Source organism: Rutilus rutilus, assembly GCF_951802725.1.
Source record: "Rutilus rutilus genome assembly, chromosome: 15".
In the NCBI taxonomy this organism is placed as follows: domain Eukaryota; kingdom Metazoa; phylum Chordata; class Actinopteri; order Cypriniformes; family Leuciscidae; genus Rutilus; species Rutilus rutilus.
The window spans coordinates 14,087,931-14,111,301 of NC_140220.1; the positions used below are offsets into that span (position 1 = coordinate 14,087,931).

Here is a 23,371-nt window from a genome sequence, read left to right on the forward strand (position 1 = left end):
AGTATAAATATTTAATAGCAATTGACCAATCAATTTCCTCAAATGAAATTAGTTATCTCAGGTTTTAATTCAGTACATTATTAATAACAGTAACATACTGTAAAGATTACATTAAAGAACTGTAAATTCACAGCTGCTCTTGTTTTGATGCTTTTACAGGTGTGCTGTATAATTTTACAGTATAATAGTAGTTTATGATTTACAGTACTCTTGTCAAATTTACAGGCTTACTGGCAACCAAAATTGCCAGTAAGTTGCTGTAAATTTTACCAAATATTCAGTGTTGGTTCTGGGAACATAAAAAATGAGGATTCTAGGAACTTTGATTTGTAACATTCCAAGAGCATAAAAATGTCCAGTTTCCTGAATGTTAATAGATGTTATTTAAAGGTTAGTGTGATGTTCCTGAAACATTTGTTCAATCATTCAAACACCTGCAGTGAACAAGCACTGAAAGAAAGAGAAATAAGAACACAAACTACAACTTTCTTCAGCCACAGGCTTAGATGAAATCAACATAAAAGAAGACATTAAATCTCTCAAGATCTCAGCAGAGGAGCATCACACCTTTTAAAACACGTTAATTCCCAGAACCAACACTGAATATTTGGAGAACGTTCTTATAACAAAAATCTGTTAGCTGAGAAGACACTTGCAAGTTGCAACTCTAGATGAACAGTGACACATTATTGGTCATAACTCCTGGAGAGAAACAGCGCTGTACTCAAGCATTCGCAACAAAACCAATGTATACTTTGAGCTTAATGATTTATATTCTCATAACAAACTGTAAATGTGTAAGAAGGTACCTCTCTCCTCTGTAGTTTGAGCTGGTTGGTCTTGTATTTGTCTAGTGACTGCTGCAGTGTATCGTCAGCTTTGTTGAGGAGATCCTGAGCTTGAAAGAGTCTGGAAGTGAATCGACTCAGCACTTCCCGCATAGGCAACAGACGCCCCTGCGTAGTCATCAGAGTTTTCTCAAAATGGCGCACACGCCGGAGCACTACAATCGGACATATGAAGGGTACAGGTTGAATGAGAGCACAGACACACAATCACAAGTAGAATTCAGTTAGAAATAAACACAAACAATCTCACATTCATGGGCCTCGGAAGACTCATCAGTAGCAAGCGGTTCTTTGGGTGAGAGGTCCAGATTTCTCATCCAGCCTAAGATCCGTTCGGCTTCTGCTATTTTCTGCAGCTTTACCTGAGGATCTAACTCCTGATGGACACCATATAATTCCCAATCCCTAATCATATCTGAAACACATGCACATATAAATGCATTATGTTCATTATCTGTAATCAAGGCAAGATAAGTCAACTGAGCTCAGAATAAATTATAAGAGGCTTCTTAAATTTGATATTTGTTGAAGGGGCACTCAGTAATTTTTCCTCATTCCTGCCTGTTATCTATTACTCCACAGCTCAGGATTGTCAGGGTTTGGGATTGTGCTGTTACTGTGGTGCCATCAGCCAATCTGTGTTTTCAAGAAATCAGGCTTTCCTTTTTTCAGTTCCAGCCATTTTTATTTGCAAGCAATTCACAAAGAAATGTTTGCAACTTTTGTAAGCATTGCACTCTTGTGCATCTCAGTGGAAGCGTGCAATGACCGATTAATTCTTTCTATTGCTTAGTATAGCTATCATTTCTTTCCTTTTTTTGACTGACCTGTGCAAATTGCTACTTTTTTTAATGTAAAAGTATGTTATTCAAACATTTTTACATCAGTCAGTGTGCATGCATAAGGAAATGTATTTTGTGCGATAATGTATTTCAGTGGTTGATTGGTGTATGATCTAATAGACAATAAATTAAGTGATTAACCAAACCATTTAGTGGCACATTGCATCCAGATTCTACTTTGATAACTGGAATGATACTGCACACGGGGTGACTTAATTTGGGTCAAAACATGTGAAGTCCTGTCTAGGACAGTTGGCAACTTTCTGAGGGGAATCTGCTCCAGCCAAGAAAGTATCACTGAGATACAGTGCTTGATATTCGCCAGCACAACATAAACAAAAATACAGATTGTCTCATGTTACCTTCTATGAGAACATTGAGTGATGAGAGGTTAGCAATAAGTGTATTTGCTAGCGTGGAGCTGTCAAGTGTATCTTGATCCACCCGCTCTCCCAATGACTGCACTGATTCCTCCTGACAAAATAAAACAAACACTACCTCAGTTTCACCAGGAAGGACATGAGAAAGCACCTGTTTACCCTATTATGAACAGTGTAGCATTAAGGAGAGAGGGAGAGATGGATAGAATGACAAAAAGGATGTAATATTGAAGAAATTGAAGAAATCTATTTAGAATTTTTGTTGTTCTTCCTCATGTTTTAAATGGCATTGCCATAAAAACAAATAATTACTTGAACAGCTCAGCTTGTAAAAATGTGGGAAAAAACAAAGATTGTGTTCTGAAATCCATTCCATAAAAAAAAAAAAAAAAAAAAAAAAAAACACCCTGAGAAATGTTATATCCATAGGATATTTGCTCACAAGATGTAAAGATGCAAGTAAAGGTGAAGGGTTTCATTAAGCAACTTTCCCCCACTAGGCCGTATTGGTACAGTACATTGATAAAAAATCATGATGAACTGTACTGACTGACATGATTATGGTTTGATTTTCTATTGTGGTGCTGCAAAAATCATGATTGGATTGCCAAGTGATAAATCCTGAGTTGCCATGTCACTAAAGCCATTCTGCTATCAGCAAAGTTCTCCTGTCCTGAATACTGCAAGCCAAAATTTATAATCGAAACATGTTATGATGTACATGCCACCTGCATAGTAACTCACCATTCTCAGGACCATTCAGTCCAATGGTGGACAAGCACATTTTCTGGATGTTGAAATACTTTCTCCTATGCCAGCTTCATATGCAGATAATATGTAAGTGTAAAGCAAGTTAGCTGATTTTCCTAAAAACTGCAGGCTTTGTGATCCTATCAAAACTGTGGCACTATCAAAAAGTTTTTTCGGTACCACAAACATGGAATGGATTTTACCGATGTCCATCCCCAGAGTATCACCACTGCATGACTAACCTGTATTCCAGATATGTAGATCACAAACAGATTTTGGACCAATCTGTAATGTATGCCTATCCTTGTGCCTTTGTCTTGTATGTGGACTTTTAGTTTATAGTTTTGTTCCCTTATCGTTTCACCTGTTTCTTGTTAGTCTCATTACTCCATGTGCATTAATAGCCCTTTTCTGTATCCAAAATCACATACTGTAAAGTAGGTACTTCATTTAGTTTGAAATTTGCTTTATGATCGTTAAAAAGGTATGTTCTATATACTATGAATGTGTGTAGAATGAATGAAATTCAGACATAATACACAGCCATTTTGTTACTGTCATGTGACCTACAGCATCAGTTGCTTCGCTTCACTGCCATTCACAATTCCACTCCCGTGGCCTCATGTTATAGTAAAGTGTCCAGTAGATGCACACTTCAGAATCTTACAGGAATTAGTTGGTCATCCAGTCATTTATGCTATATAGCATAAAAGTGGGCATTTTTGGATGCAGGGTTTGTGTTTCCCTTGTTACTTGTCTGGTGTTGTTCCACGGATGAGTTGTTTGGTTGCTCAGATCTGTTTTCCTTTGCAGTATTGTTATTATTTTATTAAATACTGCAATGACATCCTGTCTCACTCCACGTGTCTAATTTTACCAATCATTACACAATCAGCTGTGAGCACAATGACGCTATAAATTCCCTTTGTATCTCTAACTTTAAAGCATAGCCTACTTAAATGTGTTCATAATGATCATATTGTTCAAAATGACTTATAACTAACTTTATACAGTCAAACCAAAATGTATTCAGACACCTTCATCATTTCTCACATTATCACAGTCATATTGTCACAGTAATATTACTATCGCTATAGTTTAGAAAATGGTAATAAAATATGATAAGAACAATCAGTTATCAAATCAGTTGATATTTCACTGGTTTTGGTCATCGTTAGACTGAATTAGGTTGAATAGCTGTCAGCTGTTAAAATTAAGTAAACAATTAGATAATACCAATTTAGGTCAACCAATGCAAGCAATGCTTAATTTTGTTCAGTCTGTGGTGTAAAAAGGTCGCATTAGCAATTAAAGAAAAAACATTAAGCAAAACACGGTCAGGTCAAAGTGCCTGAATGATTTTTGGTCCCAAATTTTAATAAATTTTACTGGTAGTCCACTGTATGAAGAATGTTTGGGTATAATATGTCACAGTTTTCTTTATTTTGCTATCCTCGCTTACATAAATGAACTATAGTGTCCTGCACCCACTAGTAAAAAAATATATAAAAAATTATATCTGGTGTCTTAATAATTTTTGGTTTGACTGTAAATATAGTTGTGGTTTTTGGTCCTGGTTTCAGACTACAAGTGGCACAGAAAATATACACTTTTAAACAATATTGAAATAAATGAAATCAATGAAAGCTGGAATGAGTGGCACACCTCTCCTGCGAGCAGCTGCATGTCAGTAAGCAGTTTTTGAGTTTCTTCCTCCAGGTGTCCCGTATCTGCTCTCATCACTGCATACTTATTTCTCCAGCCTACAAACTGAGCCTGTTATAAAACAGTGAGAACAACATACACTCTTGTTTAAACGCCACATCCTCTGGGTGTAAGTTTATCGAAGCGATGTGCAGTTTGAGTGTTGTTACCTGTAGTCTGTGTGCAGTGTAGTTGTAGTACTTTAATCTGTCGTTGGCAGCAGCTCCTGTAGAAATGTTCAGCACGCTGTTCCTCACTTGGTCCAGAGTTTTGTTGGACTGACGAATATCTCCAATCAGATTCCAAATACACGCATCGCAGTCTGGGAGGTGGTAGGGGTAATAATTCATATTGGGTTATCATATGTTTATAAGATTTTCTGAACAATTGTCAGTTTTTTTATTTTATGTAAATGTATTACATTATAAATGCTTTAAAGATCAAATCTAAATGGTGCTTGTTTGTGTAAGTTCTGGGGCTCAAAAGTCAAAAGAGGGCATTCCTAAGTCTACGATGCTTTGGTCCCTCTGGAAAATAATCATCTTTTTCAATTACTCTAACATAACATACTAACATTATAGTCAAACCTTAAGGAACAAATTGAAAAAAGGCATGTCAATGTTATTTCCCTTTAAATGGAAATAAAACCGCAGATTTTAAAAGTGGTCTTGGACTTTTGGATCCTTCTTTATATTGTTTGAATTGTTTGAATTAGTGTTTTTTCTTATGTCATTGAACTCACTGATATTACACTCGCTGATTTGCGAGGCCTTGGGAAGACACTCTCCTGTGTGCATGTCACAATTCTCCTCAGGACAATCACATTCTGAGGAAGACAAACACACAGTACACATTTAGTCTATTATACATTAAAACACACAATAGAACACACATCCAAAGCAACTACACAACCCTGATCACAAACAAAAGGCCTTTTCATACTTGAAACAGGTAAAGTTGTGATGAAACGGAAGTAGCGACAGATCTTCCATATTGTGAAGTAAGGTTTCTTAACCCCGGGTAAAAAGCAGTGCTAACCCCAAATCTCAATTAAACGTTCCTTTACTCAAGGTTAAAAGGGAGGTTTAGAGAGACGAGGTTTATAATGCAGTGAAAAGCCCTAGAGTGCATTACACAACTGGGTCAGCATATTACAAATTGATTTACACTCTTAATTCTAAGAAAGAGTTTTAACACAAACTAAAACATTATATGCATTTTTGAGACACACCAGTGGTCACTAATACATTCTAAGCGGCAGGAGTTCAACTGAAACATTTAAAAGTTAAAAGTGAGGTTAGAATGACGATAATATGGAAGCTTGTTTCCGCCATAAAATAAAAAAGGTAATTGCGACTTTTTATCTCACAATTGCGTGATATAAAGTCACTATTGCGTGATAAAACATCGCAATTGTGTGTTATAAAGGCATAATAGCGTGATATAAAGTCACAATTGTGTTTTATAAAGCCAAAATTGCGTGATATAAAGTTGCCATTGCGTGTTATAAAGTCAGAATTGCGTGATTTAAAGTTGCCATTGTGTGTTATAAAGTCAGAATTGCACGTTTATTTCTCGCAATTTTGAGAAATAAAGTTGCAATTATCTTTTAAAATGTTTTATTCTGTGGCGGAAACAAGCTTCCATGCGATAATGTAGTGAAAAGCCCAACAGTCTATTACACAAATGGGTCAGCATGTTACAAGTTGATTTACACTTAATTCAAAGAAAGAGACACAAACTAAAACATTAGATACCTTTTTAAGACAGACCATTGGGTCACTAATACACAGCAGGGGTTAAATGGAAACATTTTCCCAAAAGAACAGTCAGAACAAATTAACTGCATTTACTAGAAATAAACTTCAGCAAAGATGCCCTCATTTCTCTCTCATTTCCTATTTGACACACTGTTTTAACACACTGACATGAACTCAAAACTTTCACGGGTTACAACTGGGGCTGGTATGTTGAGATGGAGGTGATGATGTCATGGGAAATAATGTAAATCCCTGTTCTTATGTGCAGGTGGCCAAGTGTGTGTGGGTGTGCAGATCCCTTAATGAAATCAGGACCGACGGCAAACAACTGTTCAACTGTTCTGCTCAGGACAAGGACCTTTTGCATTCTCCCACCAGATTCACAGGCCAGATGGAAGGGGTATCGCAGTCAACAGGATAACTGCCATGACGGCGCTGTTTAAACTACTTAAAACTGTTGCTAAGTGAAGAATTTATTGCTGATTTTTAGCTGTTGACTACTTTCATTGTAAAGTTTTTGGTGAGGTTCTCTTGAAGTCAGAGTTTGGTTTGATGAGTCTTTAAACAATGAAATATGTCTTTTAAACCAAGTGTCACAGCCTTATACATGTAATTTATATAGAATAACTACTTACTCTTGTTCATATTGAAGACTAAAATTTTTATTATTTCATATTATTATTCTTTATTAGTATTCATAATCATTTGTAATCATTGCATTTTGTTAATCATAGTGTTCTTGAATAGATGTGTGAGTGTGGGAGACAGGGAGTGTGTGTGCTGGAAGAGTTAGAGACATGGAGTGTGTAAAATAAAAGAGATCTCTTGACAAAATAACTGGTGTCTGATCCCGTGAATTAAACAACAAAGGGGAAAAAGATTAATTTTTTTAATCTACAATATTGTATTGATAATGTGATGCATGTTAGTAATGAAACAGAATCTTTGATTCACTTCTCTCAGTATATGCACTGCCCTATATGGAAGAATATTTGCATAGGTTGCAATTTTTGTAAAAGACAACAGGCAGTGAAATGTGCTGAACCTCCTCCAGCCGTGAATCAAGCCGTACGCAGTGTTAAACAGACTCACTCTTGCAGCCGGATGTGCTGTAATCCCAGAATCCTGGCAGGCATCGCTCGCAGTATCGGCCTCCAGCCCCCGAGTGGCACTGGCAGCTGTGTGTGAGAGGGTGGCAGGTGCCACGCAGGGCAGCAGAGGCACATTCACACCGACGGCATCCCATACAGCTGCCAAAGCCAGAGTAGCCCTCCTAAACATAAAAATTTTGAAGATTCTCAAGAAATACTGCATATTAAATGTGCTCAGTGTGCATATGCGTGTATTTGGGTTTATATGCATTTTAAGAAACAGACACTGTTTCTGTTTTCTGGGCCAATACACAAATAATCAACCACTTTTTAAGGCAGATACAAAAACCAATTATTTTACTTATGCGTTTGACATTTAGATTAGTTTCTGTTATTGAATGTTGTGCTTACTTACCATTGTGGTAAAGTATAGCCATATAAGTATAGAAGTATGTCAATTGTGATTTACACTTTGATGCAACTTAAAGGGATAGTTCACTTTGAAATTAATTTTTGATATGTTTTAGCTTACCTCAAGGGCATCCAAGATGTAGGTGTCTTTGTTTCCGCAGTAGTTTCAATTTTGATATTTTTAGGTCAAACCGTTCTTGTCTGTCAGTCATATAATGCAGGTCGATGGTCATTGTCTCAAAACACAAGCACAGAGTCCAAATTAAAACAATTCCCCATCGTCCAAATGAAACAATTCCCCATCATAAGTACACATTGATGGCCTAAGACACGAAACGAGCGGTTTGTGTGAGAAAACGAACAGTATTTATATCGTTGTTATCTCTTGAAAACAGCACACGTCCAAATGATCTGACGGCGCCGGCGGGTATAGATATATACATAGATGTCGACTTGGCTACGGTTTCGTTCCAATGAACTGCAGTAGCGAAGGCAACATCTAGTGTATACATCTATACCCGCCCGCGGGCGGGTATAGATATATACACTAGATGTCGCTTGGCTACGGTTTCGTTCCAATGAACTGCAGTAGCCAGGGCGACATCTATGTTTCTATCTATACCCGCCCGCGCCGTCAGATCATTTGGACGTGTGCTGTTTTCAAGAGATAACAACGATATAAATACTGTTCGTTTTCTCACACAAACCGCTCGTTTCGTGTCTTAGGCCATCAATGTGTACTTATGATGGGGAATTGTTTCATTTGGACGATGGGGAATTGTTTTAATTTGGACTCTGTGCTTGTGTTTTGAGACAATGACCATCGACCTGCATTATATGACTGACAGACAAGAACGGTTTGACCTAAAAATATCAAAATTGAAACTACTGCGGAAACAAAGACACCTACATCTTGGATGCCCTTGAGGTAAGCTAAAACATATCAAAAATTAATTTCAAAGTGAACTATCGCTTTAATGTGTTTAATATCCCCAAATCACAATTTCTCACTGCGCATGTGTTGAATGTGTCCATCCTGAGCTTTAATGGAAATTGTATGTTGGGTCAATGTAACTCTATTAAATTAAAACAGCATTTCCTTATTTTATGTTACATCAAACTGATTGTAGTTACAACAACAAAATTAGAATTTGTAGGTAGAATCAGGAAGAAATATCTCCTTAAAGCAACAACTGCACGTTCACTTTTTATATTCTATGTTTAACACCATTTCACACCAAAAAAAAAACACCTAGCATAGTAGTTTAGGGCAGTTGGGGTAAAGCCCCACCAAAATATTCATCCACTTGATGAATAAATAATATTAAATTGATTTTAATAAAAAACTTGTAAATGTGTTCAGCATTGAGCAACATGAGTTTCTAGACTATTTGAAGGTGAAGTGTAAATATCTATATACTGTATATAGTGACGATTTGTATTTTTTTTAATGTCCATACCTCACACCTGTCACATAGGTGACCTGTGACCCCGGGCTTACAGTGACACACACCTGTCCGGTCATCACATGATGCAGTACCACACTTATCGCACTGACACTCTGAAACAGAGAGAGAGAGACATCATAACAGCCCTCTAAACAAGAAATTCTGTAATGCACTTGAGCCATAAAACATACATGAAAAATAGTAAACATATTTAGAACAATCTAACTGACAATACTAAATAAACCATTGACGTTACTTTGGACGTGACTATCTATGGCCGACGGCTGGATAATTTGGAGAAACCTGTTTGAAAATTATTTTTGCAATTCTGTTTGATTCAGCAAAAGAGGCATAACTTACACACATCTTTAAAGTCATGCCACTATAGGTTAAAAATAACTAGAACTACAATCTCCACAATACTCCATATACTGTAGGGTGACCAGACATCCCCGTTTACATAGTACAGTCCTGGATGACAGGGGCTTTCAGCAATTTAGCTTGCAATGCATCTGTGAAATTTGCAGTTAAAAAGGCAGCTGTGGTTGCAAGAACTTTACCGTAAAAAAATACAGTAGCAACATTAAGTTTTACAGATTGAACTTAAATTTACCAAAAAAAAAAAAAAAAAAAATCAATATTTCATTAACTGAAATAATGGCTCGTTTCCACTGAGCGGTACGGTACGGTACGGAACGGTACGCATTTATTTGCGTTTCCACTATCAAAAGTTGTGAATGGTACCAAAATGCCGAACCATACCGTTCCACTTTTTGGGTACCCTTCCGTTGTGGTAACGTTACCTAGCACAGTGGTTCGGTACTAAAAGGTGGAGCTAGACTCACTGCAGGACGTTGATTGGTTGACAGAGAATCGTCACTTGCGCGTGCTACAAGGGGAATGACAACATAAGAAGCGCCATTTTTTAATATACAGTTTAATATAATACTACTGTTACTGTGTCACGAAATGTAATTTTAAGAGTTTTTCAGGCGAGAATGTAGTTGTTTAAAGCTCAAATCTGTGGTTTATTTATAAAGATTTATGAAAATTTGAGATCCATGCAATCACCGGGCGCTCGGCGATGTACCCCGCCTGGAACAGCCTTTCCTCGGCTGGTCCTTCTGACGTTTGCCGCTGACTCTGACGTCTCTGTAGTGGTTAAACAAGATATAATTCGTCTTGTGTAGACCTAACCGGCGATCTTTGTTCTTGTGAATATACGTTAAGTTGTTCCCTGGCCGAACTGAGGGCTAAGTGAAATTTCATAACTTTATATTTAGGCTATTTTACTTTACCGTTGTATCGTTAGACTAGAGCGCTGACTTTGTATGTTTGACTGAATTGTTTGCTTTATTTCTTATTGTATAGCTTCTTGTACTTTTTACTTATACTTTTATAATGGCTATTATTGATAAAACTGAAATTTAACAAAAAGAGACAGGGTTTAGTTTTGTAATTTTTTATTTTACTACATTGAAGATGATCACAGTATACAGTAAATTCACATATTGCCTGAACCATATTAATAAGTTTAATATTTGTAAAATTTAAATATATATATATATATATTGTTATAAATAGGCTAACGTTACATGCAGTGAATATAATCAATACGCGTTGCCTGAACCACATTTGTGTGGCTATAATGTTTAAGATTTCTTTAAATGAAAACGTAAAGAGGCAGTGTGGTGTTTTATAACATATTTCGTTTTATTGTTGCCTAAAATGTACATACAGAGATAACGGGAGTAACATTAGCAGAGCGAGCTGACTGACGCTTTGAAGAACGCGCTGTTCCATCAGCAGAATTACCGGACTCGCGTCCTCGGGAGTCATTCTCCTGAGCTGGACTTGGTAAGTCCGAACTTTGCGTTGGCCTACTTGCAATTGAGAAACGCCTAATGTCGGCGGCGGCGCTTGGCTTCTTGTGACAAACATGCCGAGAAGCAAGAACCAGATCTGCTGTATGTCATCCATTGTTGTTTATGTCGCTTTCTTCTTCGCGCGAAAATAACGTCGATCGCTTCTTTCCGGCATAGGCTACACCACGTTGGCAGTGGAAACGCTAGCCGATTCATGGTTTGCCAACCCGAACCGTACCGTACTGTGCCACTCAGTGGAAACGAGCCATAATGGGTTATAATATTCACATACCAATTTACTAAAATTTTGTTTTTTTACATTTATGGTAAATGTTCTTTTTAACTTCCAATAACTGTACATTTAAAAAATATTTTACTGTAAAATTACATTAAATATCCCACTAGATCTATTGCATTTTTCACTGTATAGAGTATGGGAATTTACTGTTAACCAAATAACAGGTTTTTACCAAAGCATTTTGACAGTCTTTTACCATTAAAATTAAGAATTTATTTTACAGTGTACTTTGTTAATCTTGATAAATGCTTGAACAAAAATGTATTGCTAGCATTTGAAAGATGATGCAGGAGCTTCGGCTGGATGAGATGCAGTTACATTAGTACAAGAAAACTTGAAAGCTTTTGTTTGATAACAAAAGAGAATACAAACTGCTGAGCCATTTCCCTTGACGAATGGCTGAAAATTTATTTGGACCCATACTTTAAAGTCTCCTTGAAGTGGCTTGATAAGAGCAGTTTTCCTCAATGTTTTCAAATACTGAAACATGCAGTTAGGGTATAGACGAGCATGAAGAGCATGCCTTTTTTTTTATAGCTAAAAGCTTTTGTTTAAGTCACAGCCTGGCAAAGCTGCACATAGTTGATAATGCTAACAATCCCAGCTGGAATTGAATGCTAATATTATAGGTTCTAAGTTCACTTTATTAACGTTCAGCAGTTAAACGTGTACACAGAAACAAAATATAATATAATCTATAACTGCAGGTAATTTTGACTCAAGGCCAAAATATGTCAAGTCATGGGAGCAATCAAATGTATTTTGCCATAAAATTTACAACTTTAGAAATTGATGTATGTATTTGCTCTCTTGTCCAGATAATTTTTACACTGTCAGCAATATATTTTACCATTTCTAGCACCTACCCCGACAGTCCTTAGCACTGATGGCATCACCATAGAAACCCGGAGCACATCTTTCACAGTTGTCACCAGCGGTGTTTGCCCAGCAGTTCAGGCACTGGCCTGTCATATTATTGCATTCACTGAAGATAAGGTTTGGGTCTGAGTTGCCATTACAATCACACTTTTTGCAGGAATTTCCCACCTCCATGGGATTGCCATAATAACCTGGAGCGCATCTTGGTGGTGAGAGAAGGAAAATGTAATTAGTAGTAAAATACAAAAATCTACTTAAAAACTGTTTATTTCAAGCCATTTTGTGGGTGCAGAACCAACCTCTCGCAATAGTGTCCAGCATATCCTTCCTGGCACACACATCTCAGAAAATTACCCCTCTTATCACAGTGATCTGCAAAGCTGAGAAAAAAAAAAGAGAGAATAAGAAAAAAAAAAAAACATCAGACATCCTGCAGGACACTATTACAGGATTTCCACACCTTTTGAACAACTCAGCACACACAAAGAGCAATGTCATAAATTCATTATTGAAAATTCCATAACTTTTTAAGATCTCATTAGGCATAATACAAACAAGCAGATCTACACATAATATTACTACCTATACGTAACCCCTCAGGTCCTACTCGCCCCACTCAATGCGGGCCTCGAATCCAGGTCGTCGGCATGGGAGGCGGGCGCGCTAACAAGGACACTAAAGACCACAGTCTCTAGCACCAGCCACAGTCTTTTTTTCTTTTTTTTATGTATTGTAATGTATTTATAAATGTTGTGTATTCCTCCTTTTGTTGTGAAGCACTTTGTGATTTTTATCTGTGAAATGTGCTATACAAATAAATTTGACTTACTTACTTACTAGTGATGCTCACTCTCTTGAGATCAGGGGAGTGAGGTTTACCTACACACCTCTCAATAGCTGGCCTCCGTTACACATATAATAGGATACACAGGCCTATAAGGAAATAGCCTACAAGGCCTAATATCATTATTTAATTATACTAAAGGTGTGTTACAATCAACCATAAGTGCACATCAAAATGGACTTCACAAAGTAATTTACCCACCAATCACTGAACCAGACCCAGATGTAGTTTGTATGTGATTATTAGGGTAGGAATGTTGGACGGGGCATGGCCTTATTCGAGGCTTGTCGTAACTACCAATGAGAGCGAGCAAGCTTCACCAACCCGATGTTGCGAACTTTGATAGCTGAAACATGGCAGCCCCGAACATGTCACGAAAGTAGAGTTGAGAAAGATCATATTCTTTTTCTCCTTTTTTGTTTTTCGTGCGAAACAGAACGCTCGCCAGCAGAGCCAATTGAACGTCCTCCATATTTGTTTTTCTTCTGAAGTCACGTTTGATCACACAAGTTCTGTGAGATCTCATGTCTGTGGAATTGCCACTGTGAAATTGAGTGTGGTCTCGTGGTCTGGCCGCATCATCTAATGCAGGGCTATCTCCATCCAGCCCGAGGGCACCCACACCTCCCTCCCCTCTTCTGGCTTTACAACTTCATTTGGTTAGATACATGACCGCAGAGGTGCATGCAGCCATAGTTCGAATTACAGGGACAGAAGGGACAGAAATATCAGTTTTGGGGGGGTCAGATAATTTTTCTGATATTGTGAAAAAATATAATTACAGTTACAATACAAGTCAACTCCTATTTTCACAGTAGGAACATTTTAATGTAAAGCGATTTCAGACACCCCTATTGTGGACCGTACCATTTTTAACCACCGCGGAGATAGAGAACGACTTCAACTTCTCAAGCAAGTGTCAACGTTAAATGACAAAATGCTAGTTTCATAAAGTATCATTCTTTTCAACATTCCTTATTTGTATATTCAAAAATATTTAAAATAATCTAATTTAATACAGTTATAATTTTTCAATGTAAATTATTTAATTTTATTGGCAACAGTCTAGTGTCTAATTATTTTAATTGAATATATTTATTAATTTAAGAATTTGAAATGAAAGATGGAGCATACATTTAATAAAATTAGAGGAAAATGCCCTTTATAAAGGTACAAAAAATTATTCTGAGTGTTTTCAAACAGTGATGTAATGAAACATTGGCAATTTAAGCTTGAAGGGAGTAAAGCCTCTGTTTAGGCTATTACGGAAATGTAATTTTGCCAAAAGAAGAACTTTTATTTTAAATAAATGTTCATTTTAAATCAGCCTACTTCAGTGTGATATGTTACCATATTATCATGCTTAACACTAAGAATTTGAATAATTGTAATGTGATGATCAGATGCAGATATCTAAATCAAAGAATATAGGCGGTTTGCGGGTGGATTATTTATTTTTAATAGTGGATTCGGGTGACTTAAAGTGCACCAGATTAATGAATTTATCTTTAAAATGTACAAAATTTTCTTCCGGGGGGGCATGCCCCCGGACCCCCCTAGAAATACCAAGCTCCACCAACAAAAAAATGTGGGAAACACATTAGGCTATATGATGATCCATAAAAAATACACAATTAATTATTAAAAACGGTTTGAAAGGATTCGGATTTATTCTGACCGCTCTGACACTGAATCATCTGAAGCGGCCCAGTGGTTTGCAGCATGGCCCACTGGATAACGGAACACAAGCTCAAAGGAGGTGCGTTTACTACCAGTCCCGAACACCATTATTAAACACCATTATTAAACAATGCTGCGACATCCAGTGAGAAGCGTTTCAATTCGACACACACCTCTCTGTTACAAACCACAAATCACTTGTTGATTAAACTATTTTTAAAGGTAAGAATGACAGCTAGTGGTTGAAATAGGTACTGCAGTCCAAATTCAAAATATCGGAGATCGTTGTTTCCACCGCCCCCTCTACTCAGACTCGACACTCACACGGGTTGCCAGTTTGAGAACACGCAACAGGAATGAGCACAATTGACAATGAAACCCAATGAGACTTACGTTGATGAGTTTATTTATCTGCGTTTTAATATGCTCTCGTTCATAGAAATTTTTAGATGGATATCAAGGCTTTTTAGGTTGGGTAATATCTGCAATCTCTGACCCAGTTTGTTTGCTGGCTGCAATACGCTGTGTTTCCTGCCAAATGGCATCCCGGGGTGTCGAAATACTATTGGGTGAACTGGCAGTGGGCGAGATCACACAGACCAAAACAAAAACAGACATTCCAGCATGGAACGCAAATTTCAAAGTAAAATAACTGGCTGTAGAAGTGTTTTTCAGAGAAACGAGTATGTGAACTTAGCATGTTTCATAAAAATCTGCAAACATATTATGGTATTTTATGCTTTAGTAGAGTGAAAAAGTTACATACAGCACCTTTAAATCAGATGAAACGGCCTCAACATTCCCAACAAGACTGATGAGGAAAACAGGAGAAACATTGTGCCATGAACACAAATCCACAAATCACCACCCTTACGAACATACCATTAATTTACTGTAGTAACACTGACTGTATTTACAATGGTTTGGGCAGAAATGTGGAATAGCATATAGATCCATAATATCATTTGACTGTGGTAGTGACTAGCCAGCATGGTTTTACCTGTGGTTACCAAGTCAGTCTCACTGTCATTACAGAGTGACATATGTTAGTATGTTCGTAAGCGGTGAAATCATTTAATATAGTGCGGGCATGAGGGGAAAAATGGAGCAGGTCAACCAGATTAAGGATAAACGATATATCATTGTTTATACCCAAATCTTTCTATAAAGAGTTAGACAAACATAATATTTTTATAAGGAGTTAGACAAATATCTTTCTTTATAAAAGCATTCCAAGAATTAGAAAAGCATTTTTAGAAAGGCAGAAAGATACAGGACTGGCGCTGCACAACGTCATGTTTTATCATTGATCTTGTAATATTGATAAAATTATTTATTGGGCAAAGCATTTGAATCAGGAGAATGAACCTGTTTGGGTGAAGATGGAACATGAGTCTTGCAGGCCAGTCTCTGTTTTCAATGCTCTGTGCCCTGCTACCACTAAACAGGAAGTATCTAACAAGCAATCCATTGGCGACCAGTTCGTTAAAAATATGGGCTCAGTTTAGGGGCTCGTTCTTCGTACGTTGCTTAAAACATCCGAAATCAAATGAGACATCCAAGATGATATCATCGTGCTAATCATGATCTGGCTAATTAGGTTCTTCGAACACACTTGCCGGATATGATTAGTATAGCTGGATTGAGTTATCTGAGATAATTGCGCGTTCATGCGCTGGTTTAAAAGGGGATATGTATCGATAGTAGAAACATTGATCAGCAACGCTGCTATTGGCTGTTCAGCGTGGCCAAAGAGCGGGCTCAGTTCTCTTACGAGAGGTTCTCTCGTATTGCGTAAGTTGCTTACGCTACGGAAAGTTCGAGATCTGAAGCCAAAAAATTATCCTTAATTTTGTATTCATTGTCAACGCAGTGCAGCAGCAGGCAGACCACGGCAGGCTGTAAGAGCGTGCTCATTGGCTGCCCGGCGGCAACTGCTTAAGCCTACCAGTGAGCCCTGTATGACGTCACACCCTATCAGGGTGCTTCGCGCCCTCCACACAGTGTGTATATAAGCAGGGCTCGTAGGCTGAAATTCTGATTTTCTTGTCTTCAGCGAAGCTCTTCGCATCGCTGGATCTTGAGAGCCGCCGCCGTTGAAACCAGCGACCAGCAAGCCTAGGACAGCGCCTGAAGAAGCCGGCCGCCTTCGCCGCCTTCAGCCATCCGTGCCTGCTATCCGGCGACATATCCTTTTACTGCTGTGTGTGTTCGCCTACTGCGACACACACTCTCTCATTCTAAAAGAGCACGAGGCGTTTTTCTCAAAATGCCTCGTTTTTCCTGCGGTTCGTGCCCCGCTCAGCAACGGAGACCGCCACCTCATCTGCGCTCTCTGCCTGGGCCGCGACCACGCCGCCACCGCACTCTCTACGGGCGGCTGCCCAGAGTGCGAGGAACTTTCAATGTCGACCCTGCGGGCTCGACTTGAAGTTTTCGACCAAGCTGTCTCTCCGCCTGTCTCTGCTACGCCGTGCAGGAAGAAGCGCCACTCACAGAGACCACCGGAGACCGATGAGGCGTTTAGAAGGCTTCTCTTTCGCCCTCTCCGCCCGCGCTGCCGCCGCGTCAGGGGAAGAGGCCGCTGGGTGCGACTAGCACGCTGACAGCTGTTCTATCCTGGCCTCTGACAGCGAGGAGTGGTCTACCGCCTCCTCTACAGTCCAGGATTCCGGCCGCACTCGAGCAGGCGAGGACGCGGAGCTTTTGCGCCTCCTCACCAAGGCCGTTGACCAGCTGGGCCTCGAGTGGTCTCCTCCTAAGGAGCCAGCACCCAACAGACTCGACGGCTGCTTTCTACATTGCCGCCGCCGCTCGCCAGCGTCCAGAACCGTACCCTTCCTGCCAGAGCTCCACAGCGAGCTCTCTAAATCGTGGAATTCACCTTTCTCCGCGAGAGTCTCTTCCCACGCTTCATCGACGCTCTCTCAGGTTGACGTCGCCGCTGAAAAGGGGTATAATGCCATTCCCCCCGTGGAAGAGGCGGTTGCAGCGTACCTTTGCCCGCCTTCTGGTTGGCGCTCAAAGGCTGCCCTCCCGTCTAAGTCTTGCAGGACCACTTCAGCCCTTGTCGGCCGCGCTTTCGCCGCCGCCAGACAGGCTGCATCTGCCCTTCACTCCATGGCCGTACTACAGATTCTACAAGCCAATCTTCTCCGCGATTTGGACGAGAGCGGCTCTGAATCTGCTTCCATCACGGATTTACGAAGCGCGACGGACCTCTCCCATCGGACAGTGCATGGCCTCTCTGTTACTGTTACTGAGAGGCATCTATGGTTGACGCTCGCTGACATGAGGGAATCTGAGCGCGCGGTGTTTCTCAACGCCCCCCTCTCCCCCTCCGGTCTGTTCGGCCCGGCGGTACACGGGATCGTGGACCACTTCTCGGAGGTGCAGAAAACTACACAGGCTATGAACCTTTTTCTGCCTCGACGCTCAAGCTCTGCTGCACGCCGTCCTCGCGACCAGCCTGCACAAAGCCCCGCCCAGCGTCCAGCTCGACCTCCGTCCTCGCAGCGACGACAGGGCGGCCGCCCTAGATCGCGCTCGACCAGCCGAAACAGACCGCCTCCGCCGCAGGGACCCCGGCAGAGGATTACGGTGAAACCTGAGCCCGCTAAGTCCTCCTAGCCCGAGAAAAGAAGCGACGGTTGAGTCCCGCTGCGGCCGGACCACCGTCAAAGCTTCATGCGCTGCCAGTCCCCGTTGCCACGGTTACTGCAGACGCTCACTTCGCAGCCAACGAGCCGGTAAATCTATCTTCTCGCCTGTACACAACCGCTGTTTTCACGGCGACCCAGAGAAATCTCAAAAAGAGTATAATGTCTGGTTGCACGGCTCACGCCGTATGTGTTTCAAGTGCAGTAAGTGTGCCCACACTGCCGTGTTCACCCCTGTACACAAGCACCATAAATCCCGTGTCTCTCACAGAGCCCACTCTCATAAAGCAGGCAAAAGCCGCTCGAGTGCTGAAACTAGGTCACGTGTCCACCTCCCCGTGCCCACACCTACCCACTGCCCGCTCTGTTACACGGCCTCTCACAACCGGTCAGGTTTTAAATGTAAGTCCTGTGCCCGCCCTCGAGCGCTCACACACACTAACAAACATCTCGCCCCCGATGCCGCCCTTGCGCGTCGCGCCTCACACTATATGTTCCCCGTCCAAAGCCACCGGGACACTGTGTGTAAAACGGCCAGCTCTCGCTGCATGCGAGCCGCCGCATATAAGCACCAAGAGCGCGCGCACTGCGCCCGCGCCTCCGTTTCGAGCTCTCGAGACCGCAACGCACGGCTATCAGAGCTCGGAGGCCATTCTGCCCCTGGCTGCACACGCGAAAGCGTGGGAAGCTATTCCAGGCGCGTCAGAATGGGTGCTAAGCACAGTAAAAGAGGGCTATACTCGCCGCCCCCCGCGCTTTCATGCGCGTACCAAGACGAGAGTGAATGAGGAAGTAGCACATCTACTTCGAGCAGAAATAGCGACACTCCTGTGCAAAGGGGCTATAGAACCGGTACCTCCTTCTGTGAGCGAGACGGGCTTTTACAGCCGTTATTTCCTCGTTCCCAAGAAGGATGGAGCTCTCAGACCAATATTAGATCTGAGACATTTGAACAAGGCTCTTATGAGAAGACCGTTCAAAATGCTTACAACCAGGCAGATCCTCGCGCAAATTCGCCCGAGAGACTGGTTTATCTCTCTCGATCTGAAAGACGCGTACTTTCAGATCCAGATAATACCCCGTCACAGGCCATTCTTGAGATTCGCCTTTGACGGTCAGGTATATCAATACACCGTCCTGCCGTTCGGCCTGTCTTTAGCACCCCGTACATTCACGAAGTGCATGGACACGGCTCTCGCTCCCCTGAGAGCTCAGGGAATACGGATTTTGAACTATCTGGACGATTGGCTAATTATAGCACAGTCAGAGGCAGAGCTTATCGCCCACAGAAAAGTGCTTCTCAGCCATCTGGAAAGCCTGGGGCTCACGGTCGCTTTAGTGCCCAGTCAGTCAACCTCTTTCCTGGGTTTGGATCTGGACTCTGTGGCAATGACGGCCCACCTGTCGATACAGCGCACGCGCTGTATTCAACGCCTGGCCGCGTCTTTCCAGCCGGGCAGCACCGCACCTCTCAAGACATTTCAGAGGATGCTGGGTTGTATGGCTTCAGCTGCAGCAGTGCTTCAGCTGGGTCTATTGCGTATGCGCCCGCTACAACGCTGGTTGAACGCCCGAGTGCCTCACAGAGCATGGGCTTCCGGCCGCATCCAGATCAGAGTGACTCAGAGCTGCGTTTCAGCACTGAAGCCCTGGTTAGCGGCCGACTGGTACCAGCGGGGAGTGACAATGGGGGCCGTCTCGCACCGCAAAGTTATCTCGATGGACGCTTCCACCTCAGGCTGGGGCGCTCTGTTCGAAGGCAAACCGGTCTTTGGCCTCTGGTCAGACCAGGAGAAATCCCTCCACATAAATTGTTTGGAGATGATGGCGGTCGAGAACGCGCTCAAGCGCTTCCTCCCACTCATACGGGATCACCATGTGCTAGTCCGCTCGGACAACATGTCCGTGGTGTCCTATGTGAACCGACAGGGCGGTGTCAGATCCAGGAACCTGTGCAAACTGACAGAACGCCTTCTCGTATGGGCTCATCGCTCGTTGCGCTCGCTGAGAGCCGCGCACGTGCCAGGCCACCTGAATGTCGGCCCAGACAGACTGTCCAGGGACATCATTCCCCCAGGAGAATGGTCCCTGCACCCCCAGACAGTCCAGTTGCTCTGGCGCCTATTCGGCAGAGCGGATGTCGACCTCTTTGCGTCGAAAGACAACGCTCACTGCCCGATATTTTTTTCAAGGAGCGAGGACGCGCTGGCCCGGACCTGGCCCAGCCTCCCGCTGTACGCTTTCCCCCCGATCTCCCTGTTACCACAGGTCATTACGAGAATCTGGGAAACGCACCACCCAGTGCTTCTCATAGCCCCGTGTTGGGAGAACCAAATCTGGTACCCAGAGCTGGTGAGGCTGTCGCACTTACCCCCATGGCCGATCCCGGTGAGAAAGGATCTCCTATCTCAAGCCGGTGGATCGATCTGGCATCCCCATCCAGAGCGCTGGTCTCTGCATGCGTGGATAATCAACGGATACCCGTTGAGCTACCAGAGGGGGTCGTAAACACGATCACGCAGTCTAGAGCTCCCTCTACGAGACGGCTCTATGCGTCTAAATGGTCTGTGTTCGCTAAATGGTGCGCTACTAAGAGCGTTGATCCATGCACATGTGAGGTTCCGCGGGTGCTCTCCTTCCTTCAAGAGCTGTTGGACAAGAGCAGGTCCCCTCCCACGCTCAAAGTGTTTCCGTTTCCTCAGAGGAGCCAGACGGATGAATCCCCCGCGGCCCCCCTCGGTTCCTATCTGGGATCTGTCCTTGGTGATGGAGGCCCTGAAGGCTTTTCCCTTTGAACCGCCGTGGATCTGAAATACCTTTCGCTCAAAACCGTTTTTCTGATAGCTCTGTCTTCAGTAAAACGCGTGGGGGATCTGCACGCGCTATCTGTTAGCCCTGCATGTCTCGAGTTCCAGGCTGATCTCATGAAATGGCGTATGTATGACACGCCAATTCGATTTCCATTTTTGGCGTGCTATCAACACGCATAATCGCTTTTCAGCGTGTTTATCAACGCCGTTGACTTAACGTTACATTATAAATATGACCTACCCCAACTCCGTCCCTAAACCTACCCGTCACTGGGGTTAATACCATGTATAGATTATAAATGTAAGATCCCTTAACTGTACTCCAACACCTAAACATACCCATTTTATGGACAATATTAAAATGTATAATCACAATAATTAACCTTACAACACAACATCGATTCACAAAATACACCAATTTTATTAGCTTGATGTAATCCAAACCTTCAGAATCCATTATTTGCAAGAAAAAGATCCAAACTCAGCCCTTTATCCAGTAATCGTCATCTTGACCGTAAACGTCAAACCCCGCGCTTGTTATGAATTCAAATTCAAAAATTGCGCCCTCAAGAAGCGTTACGACATACTATGGTTACGGCAGTAATATCAAACGCTCATTGTCTCTCGCCTCGCCTGCTTCGTCACAGATTGCATCATGCACATTCACATTTGAAATGAAGCGCGCACTGCCGCAGCCCTCAGAGCGAACCGAACCGAAGACGGATTAACATTTTCATGGATTTGAATTAATAAGTTAAATTCTGCTCTGTTACCTCATACAAAACCACTGCCAGAGAGGACACATCGTCACGTGAACAACTTTTGGTACCGATTTTGACATTTTCTCATTAAATAAATTATTGTGATTATATTTGTCTGTCTGTTGTTTTTCTTTATAATTGTAGCCTACGTAGTTTTAAGAAATGATTATGATTAGATGGTAGGATTAGCAAACGTCCGGGGATAATGGTACGTGTAAGATTCACGTCTGAGGCTGTTAAACTGTGACATCTACACGTTTTCCAAAGGGGACCAACATGATTAATTTCACGTACATTTTGCTCCGTTTCGCTCGGACATTTAACGGAGTAGACATACACGCGGAAGATGACGGTTCGTTTCGGCGTGAACATACACGCGGATAGCTCAAAATGCGTATAAATAACACGCCACTTTTGACTTGAAAGTGGCGTGTATGTTTACGCAAAGTCATGATGTCATGTTGCGAGTTCGGATCTAATGACTCTAAAATCATTCTCAGACCGAGACACGGTTACATCCCTAAAGCGATTGGTACCCCCTTTAGGGCGCAAATCATCTCCCTTTCGGCTCTGCCAGCATCCGATAGCGGGGACAGTGATAACCTCCTATGCCCCGTTAGGGCGCTGAGAGTTTGGGGTTTCGCTTAGAAAGCCTATCATCTTCGAGTATATAAAACGAGCCAATGGCAATGAAATGCCATGGGTCTGCGGAATTTGCATAGCGTATCTCCGCCCCACGCAGGGGGTATATAAGGAAGTGCGCGAGCAACATGCAGATATGTCTTCGCTGAGGAGCCGAGACTGAACTCAGGCGTTCCAGCGGTACAGCGGAAGTGGCAGGGAGACGTAACGTCTCCGTTCCCTACTCAGGGAACGAGGGTTACATACGTAACCGAGACGTTCCCTTTCGTTGTCACTCCGAGTTACGTCGGATGACGACGAATGGGGTTCCCAGTGTAATCACGCCACCTCTCGACTGTCTTCCAGTGCCCTGCGTAAGTCTGAGCTCCCTGTCGTGAGACTAGCACGGATGAAGGAGTCCTACTTAACACAGGAATACCAAGGTACACTGGGAAGCATATCCAGTGGAAATATGCAATCATGCCCAGCCCGAAGGGGGGGACTTAAGAATACACATATGACCCGAAGGAACTGCATATGGAGAATCACTGGGGTGTCCAGCCGCAGGTGGAATATTTCAACCCCAGGGGTGGCAAGGTGGCTTGCCAAGGGAAAGACACATGCTCAAGAGGCTTACAGTGGAAATACACATGTGGGGGTCGCCCGGAGGGGAACCATGCACATGGAGGCACCTAGCCAAGCGCGAAAGCTGCCAGTGGC

The 23,371-nt window shown here is 42.1% G+C and overlaps 1 protein-coding gene across 1 annotated transcript in view; it reads right to left on the bottom strand.

The window, feature by feature from the left end:
• Window positions 1-23,371, bottom strand: part of lama4 (laminin, alpha 4) — a 116,154-nt gene that overhangs the window by 71,514 nt on the left and 21,269 nt on the right. Inside the window, exons 4-13 of the mRNA XM_084432716.1 lie at window positions 12,576-12,656; window positions 12,264-12,478; window positions 9,247-9,347; window positions 7,377-7,557; window positions 5,267-5,350; window positions 4,695-4,846; window positions 4,486-4,596; window positions 2,053-2,164; window positions 1,099-1,263; window positions 810-1,003 (exon numbers count right to left, since the gene is read on the bottom strand). Coding sequence (XP_084288842.1) covers window positions 810-1,003; window positions 1,099-1,263; window positions 2,053-2,164; window positions 4,486-4,596; window positions 4,695-4,846; window positions 5,267-5,350; window positions 7,377-7,557; window positions 9,247-9,347; window positions 12,264-12,478; window positions 12,576-12,656 — 1,396 coding nt within the window. The remainder of the gene's footprint in view (window positions 1-809; window positions 1,004-1,098; window positions 1,264-2,052; window positions 2,165-4,485; window positions 4,597-4,694; window positions 4,847-5,266; window positions 5,351-7,376; window positions 7,558-9,246; window positions 9,348-12,263; window positions 12,479-12,575; window positions 12,657-23,371) is intronic.